Genomic DNA, 22819 nt, shown 5'->3' on the forward strand with positions numbered 1-22819 from the left:
AGGCTGCTATCTGGAAGTTTACTGTGTCTGAACTGTCATTTTGAGGTGCAAATAGGCTGCTAGAGACGTCCAAATGCAAATGTTGACCCACTGACCCATAGTCTCTGTGTCCTTCAAAGAAGGAGAGAGCAATACAAAGGATAAGTAAGAAAGAGAAACCTCTGTGTTTTGTATATTTGTACCCCAGAAGAGAGTTGGCACAGCTTGGAACAACATTTGATAGATTTAAAGAGGCCATATTATGCATAATTTGAAGTTCATATTTTTATTCTGGGACTCTACTGAAATAGTTCTGGGCCATGTACTTAAATCTGCTTACTGTTCTTATAATGGGCTTTTTTAGTCCTGAGCAGAGCGAGTGTGACTGTGTACTTTAAGAGGAGAGGGGAATCCAGCTGAAACATCAACGGCTATTTAAAAAAAAAAAGGCCATGACCAGAAAATAAAAACATGCTTTTGTATTAGAACATGATCCAAAACTAAAGCACCTTGCAGCACAAAACATGGTTTAGATAAAGTTCACCGAAAGCCTTGTTTGTTTTTGCCAGATTAAATGTTCTATTGACACACTTTAATTTATTAAATTACTGGGATTACTTTTGCTATTTATATAATAGATTTTCAAAGAAATTATATATTCACAGACTTCATTATCATGAGTTGTCATCTTAGTAGTTATTAGCCTAGTCCAATGTTAACCCATTTGGTTTTACCAGTTTTTACCACTGAATCTTGGTACACAGCCATACAGTGCTGTAACTAATTTAATCAAGGCATTTAAGCAGATTAGATTAGGGAGATCCAGCTACCCTGAGGTCTTAGTGCAAGGTTTTTGCATGTCATTCTAAAAATAGCTTTTGAAATGTGAATTGGTATATTTTTAAGTTACGAATATTAACTCTTATAACTTATATTACTATAAAGAATTAATGTTCATTTTTGTAAATCTACAGCAACAATAATGTCTAAGGATTTAAGGCTCAGAACATTATTACAGTATAAATCTTTTTCTGGCTCCTTATGTAAAGGTCGTGTCATGTTTAAATGAAGCCAAACCATTAATGTAAAAGTCACCGGTGTCTGAATGCCAGAAAATTAGACGTTAGACATTGTCCACTGTGACCAGATACAAAGAAAAGAGAGTTGGTTCATTTTTAAACATAGCTTATTGTAAGAGAAATAAATTCCACACAGGCAGGGAGACACATATACTGCAATTGATGGTGACAATTGCAGTATGTGAAAACCGAATAATAACAGAGGCAGAAGCTGAGATAAAATGGAAATACACGGCACAACTGTCTTTTGTCAGTGTCAAGGAATCAGAAGGTTAATTGCAAATGTGCACACTTGCCATATTTGCAATCATGATGAAACAGCTATTTGTAATCTGAAAGGACTGATTAAAGCCAATAGTGGGCTGACATCACACTGACATTACAGTCTGTGCCTTCAGATAATTGCTGCAACGCTGGAAGATATTCTGAATAAGACTAACAGAGACAAACAGAGCATCAGTGAGTTCCCAAGGGGGGCAAATAATGACGTAACTTCTAAAACGTGCTAATAATAGTACATTTGATTATTAATGTGAAAAGGGTGTTTGTTTGTTTTATTTCCACATTCTGTGAGAAAATACTGAACTAAAGGATGGCGTTAGATACACCTCTGCTCAGGCAGGCCTGTAGGCGAGAGCAGTAACATTTTTCAAAGGTAATTTGCTGTGTGACTGTGACTTTCATGTTTGTTAACCTGTTTACCACTGTCTGTCTCCACAACCTCAAATGACAGCTCTTGAGAGTCCTTGAGAGTTGTGTTATACAAGCTTCAAATGTTAGAGGAAGCAATGTGGACAGAGTTTTGTTGTTTTTTTTTTTTAAATCAGTGATAAAATGAAGTCTGGCTAGGTCAGCAGTTTCTCTAGTGTTGAGTAGTGCCTGCATCACTTCCTGCATGTTTGCACCAGGTTATGTGTGTAATTACTACTCCATCATATCACTCATAATGTATACTGCCTATACATGTAAAGTACAACAGAATATTTAATAATGTCACAATAATATCCACGCTGGGTTCACCTTCAATGATGGTGCAAGGCTCAACTTTCTGAAAATGTGAATTGGCGACAGTGAAAACAAAGGAAAAGCTGTTCGCCATAGATTCGATTGTCAAAATACAGTAGAGTAAGTAAATAAGACACTAAACACAACATACTGTGAGAATCACCAGAGCCCAGCTACTGCTGACTGCTTTGTATCTTTATGTGTAAGTGCACCATGAAAGAGGAGGCTACAGTAGTTCATGCTGTTGCTGTGTTGTATCACTCAGTTTAAATAACCTGTTCTGCTGAGGTACAAACTGCTCCACAAAAGAAGCATGGTATGATGTAGACTACCATACAACAAGAAATGCATCTTTATTAAAGTGTGTGAACTTACTGTCCATTAGTGACTAGTATGGTATATGGATGTGTTATGAAAAATGGATCCCGACACAAAACGTGAAGCTCATTCACTCCTGTGAATAAAAAAAAAAAAACAACTCATTCTTCAGGAATAAAAATTACCTGAAAGATACAGCTCTTCTAGACTTGAATGAATCAATCTACAGGGTTTGTTTATGCTCAGAAGGTACTAAACAGTATCTACGATTTCATAGACCTTCCTTTTGTAACGATCCTCCATATGAAGACATACCAGTGTGCATCACGTGATAACTGCAGTACCATAGTTTAGCATTCACCGCTATGTCTAAACTGCTTCATTGCAAGAAGAGGAAAGACCCTGTTGCTGAAAAAAGCACCAGCAAGAAAGCAAAAAACAAAATAAGATTGTAAAATTATTACATATGTTAATACATGTGTTATTTTCAGTGCCGACATTTAAAGTCACTGTCCTGGTTCCATAACAACGACAGTAGATGAGAAGTCTGCTGCAAAAAGTCAGGGAATGTGATTACGCATCATCCTGAGGGAGAAGCCAGTGGCAATCCATTCAGTGCTGCGATATTTCACTCTAAACCATAAAAGTCATTGGCGGTGCAACAGAAAATGTCAGGGGGTTACCATTAGGGTTTATCATCTGGGAACCGTGAATGTCTGTAGAAAATTTTACAGCAATCACCTGAGTATGAAAACTAAGATGGGATTGTTTCAGCTTGGACCAAAGTGGTGGATGGACTGGTGGACCAACACTGCCATCCCTAGAACCGTGCTACTACAGTGTCAAAATAAGCATCTCACCATTTAAATGACTGACAACAAAACAAACTGCCCCACATTTCTTATTTTCACATTCACATGTGATGACTTAAGAAAAGAACAAGGTTCACATTCAGCCAGCTCTCCATTAAAGTGCTTTTCTTTTTCTTTTCTTTTAAAGTGACACCTCAGGATCAGTTAATCTATGACGTATTCCTGATCTAACTGTCTCACTATAAATGAAACGCCTGAACAGGGCTGATTTTCTTCTGCTTTTTTTTTGTTTTTTGGTGAAGTTCATGCTTGTGGATTTTGCTTTAAATGTTTCCAGTCGGTTTTTCACCATTATCCTGTTTTGTACTTTCATCTGACCTTCTGGCAGATCCGGCAGCCATGGCCCACTGAGGCCTCTACATAATAAAGCCTCAGTGGACCATGCTCACCCAAATGGATTGCTGTGCCCGTCCAATTACTTTTTTGTCCCATAGTAAAGGTGACCTGTTATAACTATATTTTGGTTTCCTGTGCTCCGTGTTTGAATCATATTCCATGACAATGGGTCCTGACAATTCAAGTAAACAAAGGCAATTCCTTGGAGAAGTCTGACCAGTGAGCATGCTGTAAAATAATTACAACGGTGACTTCTTCTTGGGCAGCACAACACAAATGTCCCTCCAGGTTGTCCATATGGGCTGGAAGTGACCAGGACACACAGGAACGTAAGCCCAAGGACACAGTGTACCTGTCAGTCAAAACTCCACTGAGTATTTAATGTTCTCATCACGGTCTCACAGTGCCAGACTCCATCTGGTAGGCTGAGTTCTCACTATTAGATTAAAGCCTGGACCACAAATTCACCCTGAAGAGTTTGGGCTGATGAGTCAAGGACAGAACTGTGAATCATCTTTAAGCTTATCTCAAAGACAATGTCTGGTGGGTTTATCCATCTAGACTTGCCAAATTCTATTTTCTCCCATTACTTTTCTTAATATAGACTATAACTAGTCCAAACTTTGGTGAAGTTGAAGTTGAAGTTAAATACGCAAATAAGCAGAACTCTCAGCTCAGCCTGTGTTGACCAAAAACAAATCTCAGACTAGTGTTTATCCTCCGAAGGGAATATACTGTATGCTGTATAAAACACTGAAGAAGCATTGTGCAACTCCTAATTACCCAACACTGTGTTCAGATGAAACCTGCAGTTTATCTAGACTCATCAATAGCCTGAAAGGTCAACTCAGATTCTTTTAGATTTGTCTTCTGAAGTGTCACTTCTGTACTAAGATCTCTATTCACAACTTACCACAACACAAGTATGTGTTTGAACATTTCACTTGTATACTCTGTCATGAATCCTACCTGGATTCATTTTCCCACGAGCACATCAGTGTTTAGTAGAGGGTAGGGGATAAAAAGCAATTTTCAAGTCCAGCCACAAATTCTGAAACCGACTGCGGTCTCAACTCTGACTTGGTCACTCCAGTACATTATTATTGATTTCTGAAAGCCATTCATGAGCAGCTTGAGCTTTCTCTTCAGTGTTGTTGTCTTGCTAAAAGGCAAATCTTCTCCCAAGTGGCAGTCAGCAATTGCCGCAGGTTTCCCTGTAGGATTTTGCTACATTCATGCTTCCTTCTATGTTAAAAAGCTTTTCAGGGCAATCTGCAGACGAGCATCCCCCACAGCCTAACGCTGCCACCACCAGGATTTATGCCAGGCGTGGTGGGTGATGACTACTTTGATCTCACCATAACATTTTTCTTCTATTTGTCTCAAAATCTCCCACACGTCTTCAAGAAAAGTCTTCGCTACTTTTCCGAAAAGCAGTAATTGGATCAAATAAAATCAGTCAGACAGTGAAACTTGTGGCTTTTCCTCAGCAACTGAGACACTTGGTTTGTGGAAAGATACATTTCTGTGTCAAACTACTTTAAAATGCCCTTTACAAAGATTTGAACAGAATAAAACTCCATCCATCACCATTGTACTGGCAGTTATCTCGAAATGCTGGAACATCAGGAAAACGTGTCTATTGATGAACCAAAAATCATTTTCCACACTTTCATCATGATTTCATGTTTTAGGACAACATGAACAATTAAATTCTGTGTATATATCACTATGTGTATCTAGCACAGCACAGTCACCATGGTGACATGATTTTCAAGTGCCATATTTAGCCAAGGAAACTGAGATGGACTATAATTGTCTAGTTTCTTCCAAGGAAAATAGCAATTTATGTAAAGATGTAATCTAGATATACAAAGAAAAACGTATTAATCATTGTTCAAGTTCTGAAACACTGTTGGGGACCAAAAGCCATCAGCAGTGCACCCGCACTGTAAAACAACAACTTAAAATCCCTACTTTGTCAAAAGTACCTTCAACTTTTTGTTAGCTGACTTGGATGTGTGAGCGTCACAGAATAAACAGTGTAAACAGAGTTTGACACAACTCTGTTTTTACATTCATGTGCTGGAGGATGGAAGCGAGGAAGTGAGTCACGGACCAGCTACTGTGTGTGTCACATGCAACCCTGAAATCCTCAACACTGAGAATGGACTTTTGGTGAAGGAGAGCTCTCGTGTTCAGCATTTGAAGATGAGGCCGAAGACATTCTGCTGTATTAAGGTCACACAGGTTTGCTAGTTTCTCATTTTACAAACGCACTTATGGGTTAATATCGGACTAGGTAACTGAAAACGAAAACTAACCATTTTGCCTGTTGTAAAGAAAGAAAAGAAAAGAAAAGAAAGTCAGCTATAATTTTAAGAATACAATGTAAATGTATACAGTGTTGTCAGTCTGCAACATTTAAAGTGGTAATTAAATGGGATTTTCTTAAAAGTCACACAAGTCATTCATCTACCAGTCGGTCCATAAAAGCAGTTTTTTTCTATCTGTATCAATGGGTTGGACATGTTGAAGCACATAATAGACCTGTTGAAGTGCAAGAAAACAAAACAGTGTTCCAGTGTTTTTAAGTACATTAACTAGTGAAGGGGTTCATTCAAGGTCATCAATACAGCACTGTCCAAAAAGTCAAAAAAGAGTCGCTTCACACTTCAAATGTCCAGTCTAGTCCAGTTTGGAGCTTGTGGAGAACTTGTTACCATCCAAATTCATCAACAACCCCTGGGAACTCAAATGTGAACTTTAAGTTCAGATGGGTAGTTAAGGTTGAGGGTGTCATTTAATCCAAAAAGCATGACAGCTCCACAGGAAATGCTTCTTAGGTTGTTCTGCAGGTCCACTCCAACATCCTCTGGCTGTTCATTTTCATCTGCTCCTCACATGGTGGTCTGTACAATTGCAGGTCCAACATCCTCATGGCCGACAGCCTAATGGTTAAAAACAATGGAACATTTTTTAATAAATAAATAAAAATCCCAAATCTTGAAATAACCCAGAGTTCAAAATAAAATATTACTACTTACCAAGTACTCCTTGATGACATTTACACTTTTAAGGATGTAGTCCCTCTTTGGTTTAGTGTCACTCTGCAAAAGAGGAGATCTTAAGTATTTTATGTCAGACAGTATGCAGGACATTGTTTATTAGCTTCTTAGCCACTTGTCTTTTGGGCAACTTAAGATGTTTTACAGGCTAAGAACCAAATGTAAAATGAAAAAGAGTAGAAGAGGTGACTGTGACTGCTGAGGAGCAGGAAGTAGCAAAGATTAAGAAGAGTGAAGTGAAGAGGGCATCGAAGATGATGAAGAGTGGAAAGGCAGTTGGTGCTGATGACATACCTGTGGAGGTATGGAAGTGTCTAGGAGAGGTGGCAGTGGAGTTTCTGACTAGTTTGTTTAGTGAGAGGAAGGAGAAGTGTACTTGTGCCCATTTTCTAAGAACAAGAGAGATGTGTAGAGCAGAGGAATAAAGCTGATGAGCCACATAATGAAGTTGTGAGAAAGAGTAGTGGAAACTAGACTAAGGGTGGTGAGCATTTGTGAGAAGCAATATGGTTTCAAGATTCAAGATTCAAGATTCAAAAAACTTTATTAATCCCAGAGGTATATTGTTTTGCCTCATTACCATTGTTCTCAAAACAGACCACAGAACCACAACCAGGAAAGATCCTACACCAACATAAATACAAAAACATAAATACACTATAACATCAATACCGAAAAACTCAATATATATACAGAATACGTAAAATAGATAAATGAAATTGGGTCAATATATTCACAGCAAGTATATGACAGTTTCACTTCCCCCACCCCTTACGGAGGGGGGAGGATTGATTGATTGATTGTACAGATTGATTGCCACAGGTAGAAAGGATCTCCTGTGGCACTCTGTGGAGCATTTAATGTTAATAAATCTTTGGCTGAACGTGCTCCTCTGTCCAGCCAACACATTGTGCAGTGGGTGGGAGGGATTGTCCAAGATTGAGAGATTGAGAGAGTTTTTCAGCCACAACATGTAGAGGGTCCAGCTCCACCCCCAGAACAGAGCCAGCCCTCCTAATCAGCTTATTTAGTCTGTTAGTGTCTGCCACCTTCATGTTGCTGCCCCAGCAGACCACAGCATAGAAGATGACACTGGCCAACACAGACTCATAAGGTGAAGGACCTGAGTCTCCTCAGGAAGTACATCCGGCTCTGAGCCTTTCTGTACAATGCTGATGAATTCTTAGTCCAGTCCAATTTGTTGTCCAAGTACACTCCCAGGTGTTTGTACTCGGACACAACCTCCATCTCCTCCCCCTGTATAGAGAGACGGATGACAGGACTCCCAGATTTCCTGAAGTCCATCACCAGCTCCTTTGTTTTGTTGATGTTGAGTTGCAGATGGTTGAGTCCACACCAGTCAACAAAACTGTCCACCACTCCACGGTACTCTGTGACATCGCCACCCCTAATACATCCCATTTCATGTCTAGAAAGAGTGAGTGTTGTGTGATAAAAGAGTGTCAGCGAGAATGAAAGGAAAGGTGATCAAGACGGTGGTGAGACCAGTGATGCTGTACGGCTTAGAAACAGTAGTACTGAGGAAAAGGCAGGAGGCAGCAGAGCTGGAGGCAGCAGAGCTTAAGATGTTGGAGGTTCTCTTTGGAAGTGATGAGGATGGAGAGGATCAGGAATGAGTCCATCAGAGGGACAGACCATGTCAGATGTTTGGGAGATAAAGTCAGAGAGGCCAGAGTGAGGTGGTTTGGACATTTTGTGAACATATCTGTAAACGGATGCTGAGGTTGGAGCTGCCAGTTAGGAGGTGTAGAGGACCAAAGAGGAGATTTAATTTAACAGTTATTAACAGTGAGCCCGGAGCAAGAGGCGCTAAAGTTACTAACTCGTGTTAACTTGACAGTTGGTGTTAGCGTGCCAGACATAACTAAGTAAATTATGAGACACCTAAATTCACCAGTCTCTGAAAATGGACTCTGGTCATATTCGTTTAGTGAAACTCAAAGATATTTTAAAGATATAGAGGTAAAACATTGCTACAATGAAAAGTATCAAAGACTGAACTTCCCATATAACCTGCTGCATGTAAAATCAACAATTACGAATATTCTGAATTCCCACTGTTTCGATTTTGTGCATGCGCAGACGTCCTCATTCTTCTTCTCTTTCAGCTAAGGCAGACTAGATGCTACATTGGTCCGTTGCTGCCCCCTATAGCATAGTCTTCTAGGATCAACTCAAATAAAGAGTGTTTGATTTGGCTACATGCAGTTTATGTCTAAGCATTTTTGCATTGTGTTTATTAAATTGAACATTTGATATTGCACATTCCAGTTACCTTTTAACTAAAAATAATGTTTAATAGTGTAGTCAAGTGTGTCAACCATTCCTGTCCAGTTAGTCTACAGACCAACAGTAGTAAAGCCACGTAAACTATAGAATTTAATGGGATTATTTTGATTATGTGGTAGACAAAAACTGGTGCAGCTTATGTGTTGCATTCAATTAATTCATCATAATGTCCCCAGGCTAAATTTATGAAGGGAGGGAGGGGGGCAATAGTTTTCTGGTAGAAACAGCCAGTGGGGTCTACCATCCATTAATATAACATTTAACTATAATCCAAAAAACATTGTCAGGTTTGTTTTTAGCTTTTGAGAAATACAGTTGTTGGATGAGTTACTAAATGTAAGAAATGTGTTATAAGTGATTCAGTGACCTTAACCTAACTCTAATTGAACTCAAATTTACACAGACACTGTAGAATTCATCAAGGTACCATAGCTAAAATAATTCAGGTATTTACAAGTATATATTGATATATTTGTGTAAATGGCTTGAATGAATTATTTTAGGAAACATTTAAGCTAAATATACCCATTTGTAATCAGGGTTAGTGCAAAATTTAAAGGTCACGTATTTAATGAGAGACTCAACTGTTAAAATCGTCCTGTAGAGCAAAATGAGCAAGTTGTTTCTGGATCTGTCTGATTCAGCCCAGCAGGTGATTGATTGATCAACTACATCTTGTGTTTGCTTTGCCATAGTTGATCAGTGAAGCACTTGTTGGGATGTCTGGAGCGATAAAAAAAAGAATACGTTGAAATTCAAGGCTCATATTCTTGGACATCAAAGCCATCCAACAAAAAGAAGGCATTCAGATCAGGAGACAGGGAGGCAGCAAAGAGGGTCCAGAGACTGCTGTCTGTCAAGATCAGGGAGGGGAAGGAGACTTACAGGAAAAAAATGGAACAACGCCTTCAACAGAACAACACCAGGTAGGTTTGGAGGGGCATGAGGACCATCACTGGCTACAAGTCCAGCAGCTAGGAGACTGTGGGGACCGTGGACCGAGCCAATTAATTGAATCATTTCTTCAATCGATTCCAGGCTGAGCCACAGATCCCACTTCAGTTCACTAACTGCTCCTCAGTCCCTCCCCCACACGACTCAGCCACCACCCTAACTATCTCAGCTGGGCAGGTGAGAAGAGAGCTGCACAGGCCCAAGGGTGCTGAAAGCCTGTGCTCCTCAGCTATGTGTTGTTCTCCACCACATCTTCAATCTCAGCCTGCACCTGGAGAGAGTTCCTCTAGGGTGGAAAAAGTCTTGCCTTGTTCCAGTGAATAAGACGCCACGTCCCAGAGTCCTAAATGACTTCAGACCAGTGCCTCTGACATCACACATCATGAAGGCTTTTGAGAGGCTGATCCTGGAGTCCCTCCGACCTCTGGTTAAACCTTCACTTGATCCCCTCCAGTTTGCTTATCAACCCCATATTGGAGTGGATGACGCCATCATACACCCTCTCCATCGCACCTACACCCACCTGGACATCTGTATATGTATTGAGTTTTTCGGTATTGATGTTAAAGTGTATTTATGTTTTTGTATTTATGTTGGTGTAGAATCTTTCCTGGTTGTGGTTCCTTTTCTTTCTGTCTGTTTTGAGAACAATGGTAATGAGGCAAAACAATTTCCCTCTGGTATTAATAAAGTTTTTTGAATCTTGAATCTTGAATCTAATTTATGTGTTGTGGTGAATAAAAGCAGCCCACTCAGGTGACCACAAGTAGTGGTTCAGGCAAGAAAAAGTATGTGAATGCTTTCAAACAACCTGTTTTCACTGTGATAACTGGTAATAAATGTGACATAACAGCCACTCAAAGATTGGGATTTAATTTTCCCTTTAAAAGGACAAGTTGTTATCATCTTGGAAATGATGTTTGCACTAAGTGCCCTGTTTCTTGCCACTCTACACAAATGACATGATCAACAGTTTGGCACGCTGTTCAGTGATTGAGACCACATGTTCAGAAATGCCCACGTGAGGTGTCTTCTGTACTTCTATGTTTTTCTATTTCCCATTTCTAGAATCCTGTGTGTGTCTGTGTTTTTGCCGCTTGGTGTTGTGACGTTTTAGATTCAGTGGTTGCTCAATTTGATAGTGAGAAGCAAACAGGGGGTGGTGGATCTGTTTAGACAGGTATTCTAAAAGTCATCCCACTTTCAAGACGCACAGGCTAGAATTGCCTGTTTGGTCGTATTGCCTCTTTTTTAAAACAAAGGTCTATGGAGGCATAGAGGTAGTGTGCTCAGTTAGCACAAAGTACCTAAAGCTAGAAGGTACATGAGTAAGTAGAGTCAGCACTTTTATTAGTTAAGTATTTATCTGTGTCTTTGTTTCTGGAGAAACCATCTAAATTAGCCAGATTAGACTGAATACGTCTAATCTGGCTAAGATTTTCCCCACGCTGACAGAGGGGAAATTTAGAGTGATGGGATTAACCACTGCAGAGGTGATATTATAGAACCTAAAACAACAGCATACTAAAGGAAAGTGAAAGAATATCATATAGAAAGAAAAACTGAATTGACAATAGTAGATGGGCTGTAAGGTAAGAGAAGAGAGTACAGTCAGGGTATTAGAGACTCAAAGACATGGAATTAGAAAAAGCAGGTATGAAAGGTTTACAAGGTCAGTCCTTTCAGTTTGTCAATACAATCTGCTTTGTCAAATCCATATAAAAATGTGGCTAGGTAGTGGAGGGGGGAGAGAAAGACAGAATGTGGAGCCACTTTAGGCTCAGTCTGCCCAGGTGAATGAGATCAGATCAGCTGGCTCGGGCCCCCTGTACCTGCAGGTAACCCTATGCACAGAACAGCAGGAGGAGCACTGACAAGGACAGTTTATCAAAGCATTAAAGCAGCGAGAAACGCCACTGACCTGTCCTGTCTCTCACAAAAGTGAATTTAGAAACAACTGTTCCTACAAAGTTTGTTCGATTGTTTAAGAGTCGTCTGCTATTTACAGGTTTAACATGTGACACAGCAAGTGACAAGCTATCTGTGAGAGTGCAAGTTGATTTCAAATCAGGTCAAGAAGCAGAATTATTGAGCTTTCCGATGATTGCAGGAAACGAGAATTGATTTGTGTGTAACGGCAATTATCTAAACAAAAGTTGACACCACAGTATAAAACCAGACCTGCCAAACGCAGCTACCACCCACACAAACATGTCTTATTTTGGCACTCTGTATCAGGCCAAGTTTGAGGTTTTTGTCTTGTGGTGGATAAGCTGTTTACACGCATCCCTGTTTACACAATTCGATAAAAATATACCTAATATCGCTATGGAAACTAAGCACACAGAGTTGACGTGAACTAAGAATAAACAGGATTATTCTGGGTTAATGTAAATCTTGATTTATGTAACCCAGGAAGCCAAGCACACAGTCCAGCAGACAGATCACTGCGCGACACAGAAACCCATTGGAGCACAATGCAGCGTGCAGTGTGCAGGGGCAGCTCTAGAATTGTTTAAATGGGACGGCCACACTGGGACAGACACTCAAAGAAAGGTAGCACGCTTTTATCATTTACAATAATAATGAATTCAGTTCTAATAATCATAAGCCAAGTACCTACTGTGCATACCTCCTTCTGACTCCATCTGGCAGGTGTGGCACCCCTCTGGCCCCGCCCGGGACGAGTGGCTAAATATTCCCAGAATGGAAAACAAAAAGCGCCACTGAACTACTGAGTCAGACCTGCCACAATCTGAATATAAAGCACCTTGTAAATAATGTATCAACCACCTTATTTGACTTCCATCTGGGGCTGTTGCTGCTAAACACTGAGCGTGCCGTGCATGATCAAACAGCAGATGTTCCCAGTCGCCAGTGGAGAGGAAGCAGCAAACATGCTGTTTTATCAGCTGTTGATGCTGTGGTGACATTTCTGTGTAGAAACCTTTTTTATATTACAGTGAAACAGTTTGTAGATAATTACACATCTTTGATTTTTCCCTAGTTCCTTGTTTCTGGGTGTAACTTGCAGAATGTTTCACCTCTTGCATAAGACGCCTCATGCCTATAGTGTCTGAAAATAGCACCTGGCCTTTGCTTCACAAAGCCATTCCTGCTTTGAGATGGTTACATTCTGTACTCGCCTCCTCACACTTCCCATCAATGCAGCGAGAAATGACTTGTTTCTATTATTCTATACTAGAGAAATACAGTAAGTCTTTCTACTTTGGTGGTGCTGCCTCACCTCCGCCATTCTCTCACCACTTCTTTCTCAAATTTTTCTGTTTCATTTTCATTCCATCCATTCAAATCACATTATGCTTTCAGAACTCTGTGTATAAAGCCCACATGGGATAAATAACTGCATCTCCACAGTGACTTACTGTGGCATTGTGGGCTCTAAAGTTCATTTATTTTTAACCACAGGGCCATTACAGTCATTGTCTTGTGGCATGATCCACTTTCTGTTCAGTTTCAGTTCATGAATGGATACCTTAACATTTCCCTGTAGAGCCTGCTGGTAACACTCATAATTAATATCTCAATCAATGCAGTCAAGGTGTCCTGGTCAATGGGAAATAAAGCAGGCCCAACTCATGATACTGCCACCAATGTGTGTCCCAGATAGGATTAGGTTCTTATGCTTGAATACAATGTTTGGACTCATCCATCCACAGAACATCTCTCCAGTAGCCTTCTGGCTTTTTCCACATGTGGAGCAACCTGTAGACAGTCAGTAATGCTCTTTTTTGGAGAGTAGCGGTTTCCTCTGTCTCTTTTGGCTCTGCCACACACACACCAGTGTTGTCCAGTGTTCTCCTGATGGTGGCCTAATTAACACTGATACTACTGCTACTACTAAAAGAAGACTTTAGTTTCCTAGATGTTAAACTGGAGGTCCTTATAACCATGACTTCGATGAATCTTCACAGAAAGCTGGAGTTCCTTGTGACATGACAGACGCCTACACGCCTTGCTCTTGGTGTGATCGTTGTTGGTTGACCACGGTGTGAGTGAAAATTCCACACACAATTCCATTTGTACAAGATCTGACGGACAGTGGACTGTTCAACTTTCAAAAGTAAATAATAAATCTAAGTCGGAGTCTAAGAAATGTCTGTCTCCTTAGACATTATTTACTCTATACAGTATGTTCACAATGTAGTTGCTGGCTTTGTCTGTCAGCTGTTTTGTGCTGTGCAATCAGAGCTTATTCACTGAAACGGCTTCCCACTGCTGCTGATAACAGTGTTGATGGATGCTAAAATGCTCTGTGCTAAGAGAATTTCCAATACTGGTTGATTGTTGTCTTCTACATGCTAATCACTGTGAGCAACCACGCTCACGTTACACAAATTGTACACAGATGTATAATAATCACAAATGTATATTAATTGAATGTAAAATTTAAATTAGTGCAGTGTTAAAATAAGTCAATCACATGTCAACACAAACATACATGTGTTTAATTAAAGGAAAACCTAATCGAGTACCTTTAAAATCAATCAAGAATGACATATTTGCAGTAAATACAACATGTCTGAGCAGCCGCTGTTGCACTTTGTTTCTCACAACACCCCGGCTCATCTGCAGCTTTAACCCATCGTGCCATCATCAGACTTTTAAGGACAGGAACACAGCAGCATGATATAAGATATCAGGAACACATTCTTTTATCATAATCGTCTTTTTTTTTTTTTTTTATGAAATTCCAATCTAGCCAAGTCTTAACATCTGTCACAATCTGCCTGACAAGTGCAAAGCCACACGAGATCAAAGGAAGTACACTTGTTCTTGTGACGTACTTGCTGCAACTGCAGAGACAGCATGCTTAGTTTTATTCTGGAAATCATTTCCTGTGCGATCTCATTCAATTCATCCGGCAAAAGCAGTTGTATTTGTGTGTGTGTGTGTGTGTGTGTGTGTGTGTATGTGTGTGTGTGTATACAAATGTAGGAGGAAGAATGGACAATGTGACATGAAACTGAAGACAGACATTACAGAAACAGACTAACCCTGGGTGTCCCCCTGGTAACCATCTTAACCCCCCATGCCTTTCCCACTGCATCAGTCCAACATGACCCAGCTAATGGCTGTTACAGTCCTGACTCCAGTGCTGCTCTACTCATGAGCTGAAACTCAAACTGTGACTGATGTGCACACCCGCCACCTCCGAGAGGCAGAGATTCTTTTTTGGGGGGGGGGGCTGTAAGGATGGATGTTACAGTATCGTATTCGATCTGTGAGATCAATCACCCGTGAATGGAGGAGTCTGAGGACACCTTCACTGTCGGGGAAAACTTATTGGCTCATGATCGCTGGCTCAGAACACAATCATCGATTTGGGAAGACAAGGCGGCTGAAGGAGAAAGAAGTCCAGCAGTGGAATAAAGAATAGGCAATAAAAGGATAACTTCATATTAACACAGGGGATGAAGTGAGCCTGCTTCTTTGTGGGCCTGTTACATGTTGCACTACTTAAAATACAAACAAACAATAATTCAGTTCATTGCAAAGCAGCTGTTTTTTCCACATTCATGAAGCTGCTACTATTAACAGACAGTTCTGCATTTATAAACTGGCCTCCCATAAATGTTACATTTAGTTCCAAACCATCTCATACTACTCCCTGAATGTTGTTATGGAATGATAATAATCTTTAATCACTTATTAGGTGAACTTCCTGCATGCAGCTATTCTGAATGTGACATTGCAGAAGTAAAGCGAGCTGTCCCACAAGCACAGAGAGGGAGAAGGAGTGTGTGGATCCCTGTGTGAGAGCATGCGCACCAGAGGGACGATTAATAATCTATATAATCTATATCTATATGTATATATATATATATATCTATATAAATATCTAATATATCAGTCTCATTTGTAGCTAGAAAATAGCAGACTGAGGGATGTGAAATTGAGAGTTTTCTAATAATCTGTGCAGCAAATCTATGCGTAAAACGAGCTCTGTGAAGCTCTAACTAAGCTATTCTCGGTTAAGTTTAACAGGCTTCACCCTGCAGCAGCTTCAGGTGCTGCATGGTCAGTGCTCACCAAACTTTTAATGAACCACGACAGTCATTCTACTCTAAGCACGCCGCGTCTTTCCCCCCCATGCATTTGAGCAGAGCTGGATCATGTGTTTTTTGCAGCAGCACCCGCGAGACGCGTGGATATCTTATGTATTTTGTTGTTAAAACACCTCTGGTGTGGCTGTTACAGTGGTGACGTCAGGAGCAAAGAGCAGCAGGCAGAGAGCGGATAAGCAGAGAGCGGATAAGGCAGAGACACACACAAGCCGTGCCGGCGCACGTCTCTCCAAAACTTCTCCAGCGCTGTCCGAGAGCGCGGAGCAGGACGCAAACAGCAAGAGAGGAGATCATCGGAGCGAGCGATGAATAACAGGTCTGTCAGCTCAAACACGAGTCCGCCGCAGGTCGGCGGTGCCGGGAATGTGGATCATGAACTCGTTATCACCTCCACTTTCGGGACGCTTCTCTCTGTTGTCTACATCATCGGAGTGTCGGGGAATGTGTACACACTCGTGGTGATGTGCCACTCGATCCGCTTCGCCACTTCTATGTACATCTCCATCATCAACCTGGCTGTGGCGGACCTCCTCTACCTCTCCACGATCCCATTCGTGGTGTCCACCTACTTCCTAAAGGACTGGTACTTCGGGGATGTGGGCTGCCGCATCCTGCTCAGCATGGACCTACTCACCATGCACGCCAGCATCTTCACCCTCACCGTCATGTGCACGGAACGCTACCTGGCCGTCACCAAACCGCTGGACACGGTGAGACGCTCCAAGAGTTACCGCAAAGGTCTGGCGTGGGGTGTGTGGCTACTTTCTCTGGTGCTCACTGTGCCCATGATGATCATGGTCGCCCAGACCACTAAGAACACGCCGGACGGGGGTGTCAAGAGGATGTGCGCAGCCACCTCGACACCCCTGGCGTATAAAGTGTACGTGACCGTCCTGTTTGGCACCAGCATCATGGCACCGGGGCTGATTATCGGTTACCTGTATGTCAAGTTAGCGCGCACTTACTTAGAGTCCCAGCGCAACTCTGTGATCAGCAGAGGTAACAAGCGGTCACCCAAGCAGAAAGTGCTCATCATGATCTTCACCATCGTGCTGGTGTTCTGGGCGTGCTTCCTGCCCTTCTGGATTTGGCAGCTGCTGCCTCTCTATCACACGCAGCCCTTGAGCCTGGCCTCGCACACGCACACCTGCATCAACTACCTGGTTGCGAGCCTCACGTACAGCAACAGCTGCATTAACCCTTTCCTCTACACGCTCCTCACCAAGAACTACAGGGAGTACCTGAAGAACAGGCACAGGAGCTTCTACCGGTACACGTCCTCGTTTAAGCAGCGGCCGCCGAGCCTCTACTCCTGGGGGAAGTCTGCATCCTCTAGCAATCAGTTTGAGTTCAACTCCGAGACGCTGGCTATGGGGACACTGAAGTGAGCCGCGTGGGAGAGAAGAGAAGGCTTTTGGAATCACAACAGGTAGGCGATGACCTCTCCATTATACGCACAGGCCGCTGTCGCACCGTGCGTAAAAGTTGCGCCTTGACGGTTTTCGCCGAGAGCAGCACTGGGCCACATTAACACTTTGTCTCCTTCACCTGCTCACCCTCGGTGAAAGAACTGATCCCTCAGTGCTGTGTCATGATCTAAAGTGTAAGAAGTTACGCGCAATTAAGCGCAATTTGACACGGATGCACGTATTTGCATGAGAAAGAACTCAGTTTAGATGAAGTGCGTTGTTTTCCAGACTGCTGTCGGTACAATGGGCCTCATCCCACAGCCACTCACAGAAGTTGTTCTTACTGTAAAGTGGCTTGAACAAACAACTTGAAGAGAATTTGTATCATTCACCATTTCTAACTGAGGCTTGAATGAAATGTATGAGTTCAAAACATTCCTACAAGTCATGTACAGAAACTCTGGTTTATAGTGGTTAAATTTTAAATGAATGAAAATAAATACAGAGCTAAGAACAGGTTTTCCTACATTTCTTCTGGCATAATTCAGCACAGCAGCTTACAGATGACAGTCTGACAGCTGCCTCTGCCATCCTCTGTTGCACCCAGCAGTCTAACATCACCTACTGTGGATGTAACAGATCCAGGTGTAATATCTGAGTGCTTCAACTTTTTTATTTCTACCTTTTGATGGCTGCAGCATAATGTGAAGCTAACATCATTCTTCTGTTTATTAACTGGTAACGATTTTGTGAATGAAACTAACAGAGAAGCCGTTTTACAGGCATTTGTTACTGTAAGAATGTAAACCTCCTCATGAATAGGTGGCACTAGCAGAAGGATGATGGGTAAGTGATAATGGCCTGAAAATCCATCTTCAGTTTCGCGGTTTTCTGCATTAATTGGTCGGGAAATGTGATCTCATCTTCACAAATGTCAACACACACAAAAATCCTCAGCTGATAAAACAGAAACAGTCATGATCTTTTACACACCGATTAAACATATGATAGTGTTTGGGGTGATGGTTACTATGACCATGGAAGATTGGAATTTAAAGGTAAGTCAAAGTTGCACCAAAAGGCCACACAAACTAAAAATCTCCCATCTTTGATTTGCAAAAAATCTTTAGTATACATATGTGGACACATTTGATATAAAGACATTTAAAGTTATCATTGTATTTAATTAATAATTGAACATTTTGAAGCTTTTGAGATCTTCCTATTAGACCTAGATGTGGAACATTTAAAATGAACTAATACATATTTATACCAAAATCATTGGAGCTGGATTTAGTTTTTAAATGCAAATGAAATTAAATGAGCATCATGACAAAGTGTGAAATAATAAAGAACTTTGAATTTTCACCCAATTATAACAATCTTGGTATTGGAAGGATTTTATTGACTCATTTTTAGGTTTTCCCAAACTATGAAGTAAAAAATACTTTTAAATGGCCAAAGTAGTGTTATTGTTCATTCTAAACAAGACTGGACTGAAAGTTTCACCAAGACTCTAAAGACCTACATTGTTGGAATTTTACTTATTGAATCTATCAAGACTTCGATTTTCTCCAAAAATGTGCAGTAAAAGTGCTTCAAATTTGGCAAAGTTTAGAATCCATCACCCCAAACAAGGCTGCATTAAAAGTTATAGGTAACATCAACAGATTTGATGGAAATCGAAACAGAAGTCATTTTGTATATTTCTTCCAGTATGGTGATTTTATGTATTGTGTTCTTTTATGTGATTTTGCTGTTAATTTTCTTAAAAATCTTCAGTTCTTTAAATTAGTATGACAATCTTTTTATTTTTATTTATCTATTTTACTCACAGCAGTACAACTTTCATTCATGCCTTCAAAAACCAATTTAACTATATACAGTATATGTATATATATATATATAGATAGATAGATAGATAGATAGATAGATAGATAGATAGATAGATAGATAGATAGATAGATAGATAGATAGTACAGGATGTTTATGAATAGTTAGTGAATGTAACTCACTATTATGGGATGGAGGATGTGGCTAACTCTGTTAGCTTGCATTCTCTTCTCTGTTTTGTCTGTATCTTGGTTGGTAATAATGCGATTGTTAGTAAGATCGTAACATTAGCTCGGCTCTAAGAAGGTTATGTATTTTTACCTGGTATTATTAGTTAATGATGATTTTAGTTCAGTTTGGTTTCTGTTTATGCTGCTACAGTAATGATAAAAACTGTGTCTACAGAATAGAATATACAGAATATAACGGCAGGTGTATGTTTTTTATTTTGCCAACTGTATTCAGGCTGTATTCATGTATTATACCATATCTAATCCACAGTAGGTCACAAGAGGCAGCTGATGTGGACAGTTTGCTGACTATGGACATTTACAGCTAAGAGGAACACAGCAGTAGGTGTGGTTTGCTTTATCATATCTTAATTATATTTATGTTGACAGGAAACAGTCTCAATCATAATTAAAACATGTTATTTCAAGCTGCTTTACATTTCTTCAAATAATGCACCATTAGATTGACTGAACTCGCCTGATCCAGGTTTGGATCATCTGTGGGCAGGGCAGAGATAGTAGGAAAACTAGCAGGGCAGGGGGTCCTTGAAGGCCGGGTTTTAAAACCCCCTCTGACATATTACTCGTAAACATGGCGTTTATTTTCATCGCTACGCCCATTTAAGGACTCAGACCATGGAAGGCTGAGTTCCTTACACAAGTCTATAAATGAGACGATAAATTGGAGGGCTTAAAATGTCTTGCAGCTGAATTCTGACAAAACATAAATAGTTGTTATCAGTGCACACCATGTAGCCAAACACATTTTGGCCTGCACGGATCCTCATTTAGATAGCTCTAAGCCCACTGCAAAAAGTCTTGGCGTCTGGTTCCATAGTAAATTCAACTTTGAGCATCATGTCACAAAGCTTGTTCACTCGTGTTTTTATCACCTCTGAAATATCTCCAAAATACGTTCAATTCTATCATTTCATGATACAGAAGTAATCTTACATGCATTTATTTCCTCACGCCTTGACTATTGCAACAGTCTGTTCACCTGTCTCAGCCATAAATTTATTAATCGGCTCCAGATTGTTCAGAACTCAGCTGCAAGACTCTTAACTAGAAAAAGAAAATAAGATCACATCACTCCAGTCTTAGCCTCCTTACACTGGCTGCCAGTAAGATTTTAAGATTTTATTAATAACTTTTAAAGCCCTGCACGGCCTTTCCCACAGCTATATATCCCAGCCTGTTAAAGCCTTATGAGCCTGCACGTAGCCTGCGATCCTCTGGTAGAGGTCTCCTGTATGTTCCTGATGTTAGATTGAACACTAGTAGGTGACAGAGCTTTTGCAATTAGAGCCCCCAAACCTGAAGAAATAGTTTAGCTGACTCAGGAACATCTTTTAAATCGCTGAACCGATAACAGTAAAGAGCTGGAGAAAATATTTGGTGACATACTTTTGATAGATCTTTACATTACCATGAATGTTTTTTTTATTTTCTCAGGTTTCCCATGTTTCAGAGTCCAGTTGTGCTGGCGCCTCCCTGGATGTAGGAAATAAGCTGCTCATTCGGTGTGGTTCATAGACTCACAGCAAGACAGACAGCCCCACTGGTCCAGGACGCTAGGATGACGATGACCTTGTACTCATCTGGTTGCTCACGCTGTGCACACAGGTCCTCTGGCGACAGGTCCACAAAACCGTTCTCAAAGATGATTCATGATCCACACACCCTCTATAGTATGAGACACACACATTTCTACTTTGTGCTTCACTAAGTAATGAATTTACATCTTTCCTTGGACTCATTTAGATTTATTTTATTTCAGTTGTTTTAAATATGTCACAAAGTACAAGTACTACAGTAAACACCACATGTAAATTTCAGAGGTGTTGTTGATAAAAACAAATAAAGGAATATAAAAAACCCACACAATGACAGCTCGGTCCTCATTGATTTGGCTCAGCTGATGTTTTTGCTTGTGATGACAAGTGAACATTGTCATTGTAAAACAGGAGTCAGTGTCATGAAGTAGCTGCTCATTTTGCCCAATGTGACAAACTAAAAAGAAGAAAAAAGTGTGTATTAGTAATGACAGTGTTTGTGCTAACTCTGTATAACATTAACTGAATGAATAGGAATAACTATCATATATACACCGCTCTACTGCTGCTGAACTCCATCATACAAAAGGTGTGTCTGTTCCGTCTGCTCTCATTAACAGAAATTAAAGTAGATAAAATAACATCTGTCAGCACACAGCAACACAGTCTAACAACAGCTGAATCCTCTAAATAACAGAACATAGGCTTCACAGAGGGAGGAAATATTGTGAGACTGCTGAATTAGAATTAGAGAGTGTCTGACTCCCTCACAGACGCTCAGTTTGGATCTCCCTCCTCAAGGTCCAGGTGACATCTTTGATGGTTTCTTTATGGGTGTTGTTATGAGTCTTTTCAGAACACAGTTGCCTGGTGAGTTGTAGCAGAAAATCCTTCGTAGCTGTGAAAGACAAACAACAGACCTATTGTTTGGAAGATGTTCGTAACTCTCTACATACAGACAAATCATAAACCCGTTCTGGGACCGTTTCGGGTTTTAAAAGAAAAAGCACATATTCTGTCTGTTGTTGCTTCACACACACAAACACACAACCCCTGTGGACCGAGCCTGTGTCACATGAATCCGTCTTGACGTCTGGAAGGTGAAGGATTCTGAATGAAACGAACAGCGAAACGTGAAAAAAGGAGGAAGGGCACTTGTAACATACCCGGCGTGTGTCTAAGCTTACTCAAATGGGATTGTTGGGTTTTCTATATCATGTTTCGTATAATTATTCTCTGTAAAGTCTTAAACCTTAAACACTGTAAAGTGCCTTGAGTTGACTTCTGTTGTGAATTGGCGCTAAATAAATAAAATTGAATTGAACTTTGGTAAAAAATGATAATCACATTTCATTACCAACTTATGTTGTAAACAGGGAAACGGAAAATAGTTCACTTACTTTTGTGCAACTGTAATTGAAAAGTCACTGAAAAAGTAATTACATTTCTTCAGCAGGAAAGGTGTATTTAATGTATTTAACTTCACAGATTATTTTAGATTTAAGTAATGTGCTAGATATTTACTTTTTTTAATAACTATCATGTGACCGATTGAGGCTCCAGATGATTTATTTTTTGTAGCCATTCCACGGATAGTAAAGCCACACGGTTGTTTTGCTTTGTGACTGAATTTTGCTCTGAGGAACTGATTTGAGCCCACACCTGGGCCTCAAAGGCACTCTCTGGCATAAAACACACACACACAGACACACACACACACAGACACAGACACTCCACCTGCATGGCCAATTGCTTTCACTGAATGTTCACGCACCCTCCCA

General features: G+C 40.6%; 1 protein-coding gene across 1 annotated transcript; it reads left to right on the forward strand.

Moving 5' to 3' along the window:
* Positions 1–16251: 16251 nt before the first annotated feature.
* On the forward strand, positions 16252–19821 carry LOC113156528 (urotensin-2 receptor). Its single transcript, XM_026351742.1, has 2 exons — positions 16252–17439; positions 19754–19821. The coding sequence occupies exon 1, from the start codon at positions 16316–16318 to the stop codon at positions 17396–17398; it is 1083 nt and encodes a 360-aa protein (XP_026207527.1). The 5' UTR covers positions 16252–16315; the 3' UTR covers positions 17399–17439; positions 19754–19821.
* Positions 19822–22819: the final 2998 nt, after the last annotated feature.

This window comes from Anabas testudineus, chromosome 19 (genome assembly GCF_900324465.2).
Source record: "Anabas testudineus chromosome 19, fAnaTes1.2, whole genome shotgun sequence".
Lineage (NCBI taxonomy): Eukaryota > Metazoa > Chordata > Actinopteri > Anabantiformes > Anabantidae > Anabas > Anabas testudineus.

Coding starts and splice junctions, on each gene's coding strand:
- LOC113156528 (XM_026351742.1), top strand. CDS start 16,316: ATGAATAACAGGTCTGTCAGCTCAAACACGAGTCCGCCGCAGGTCGGC.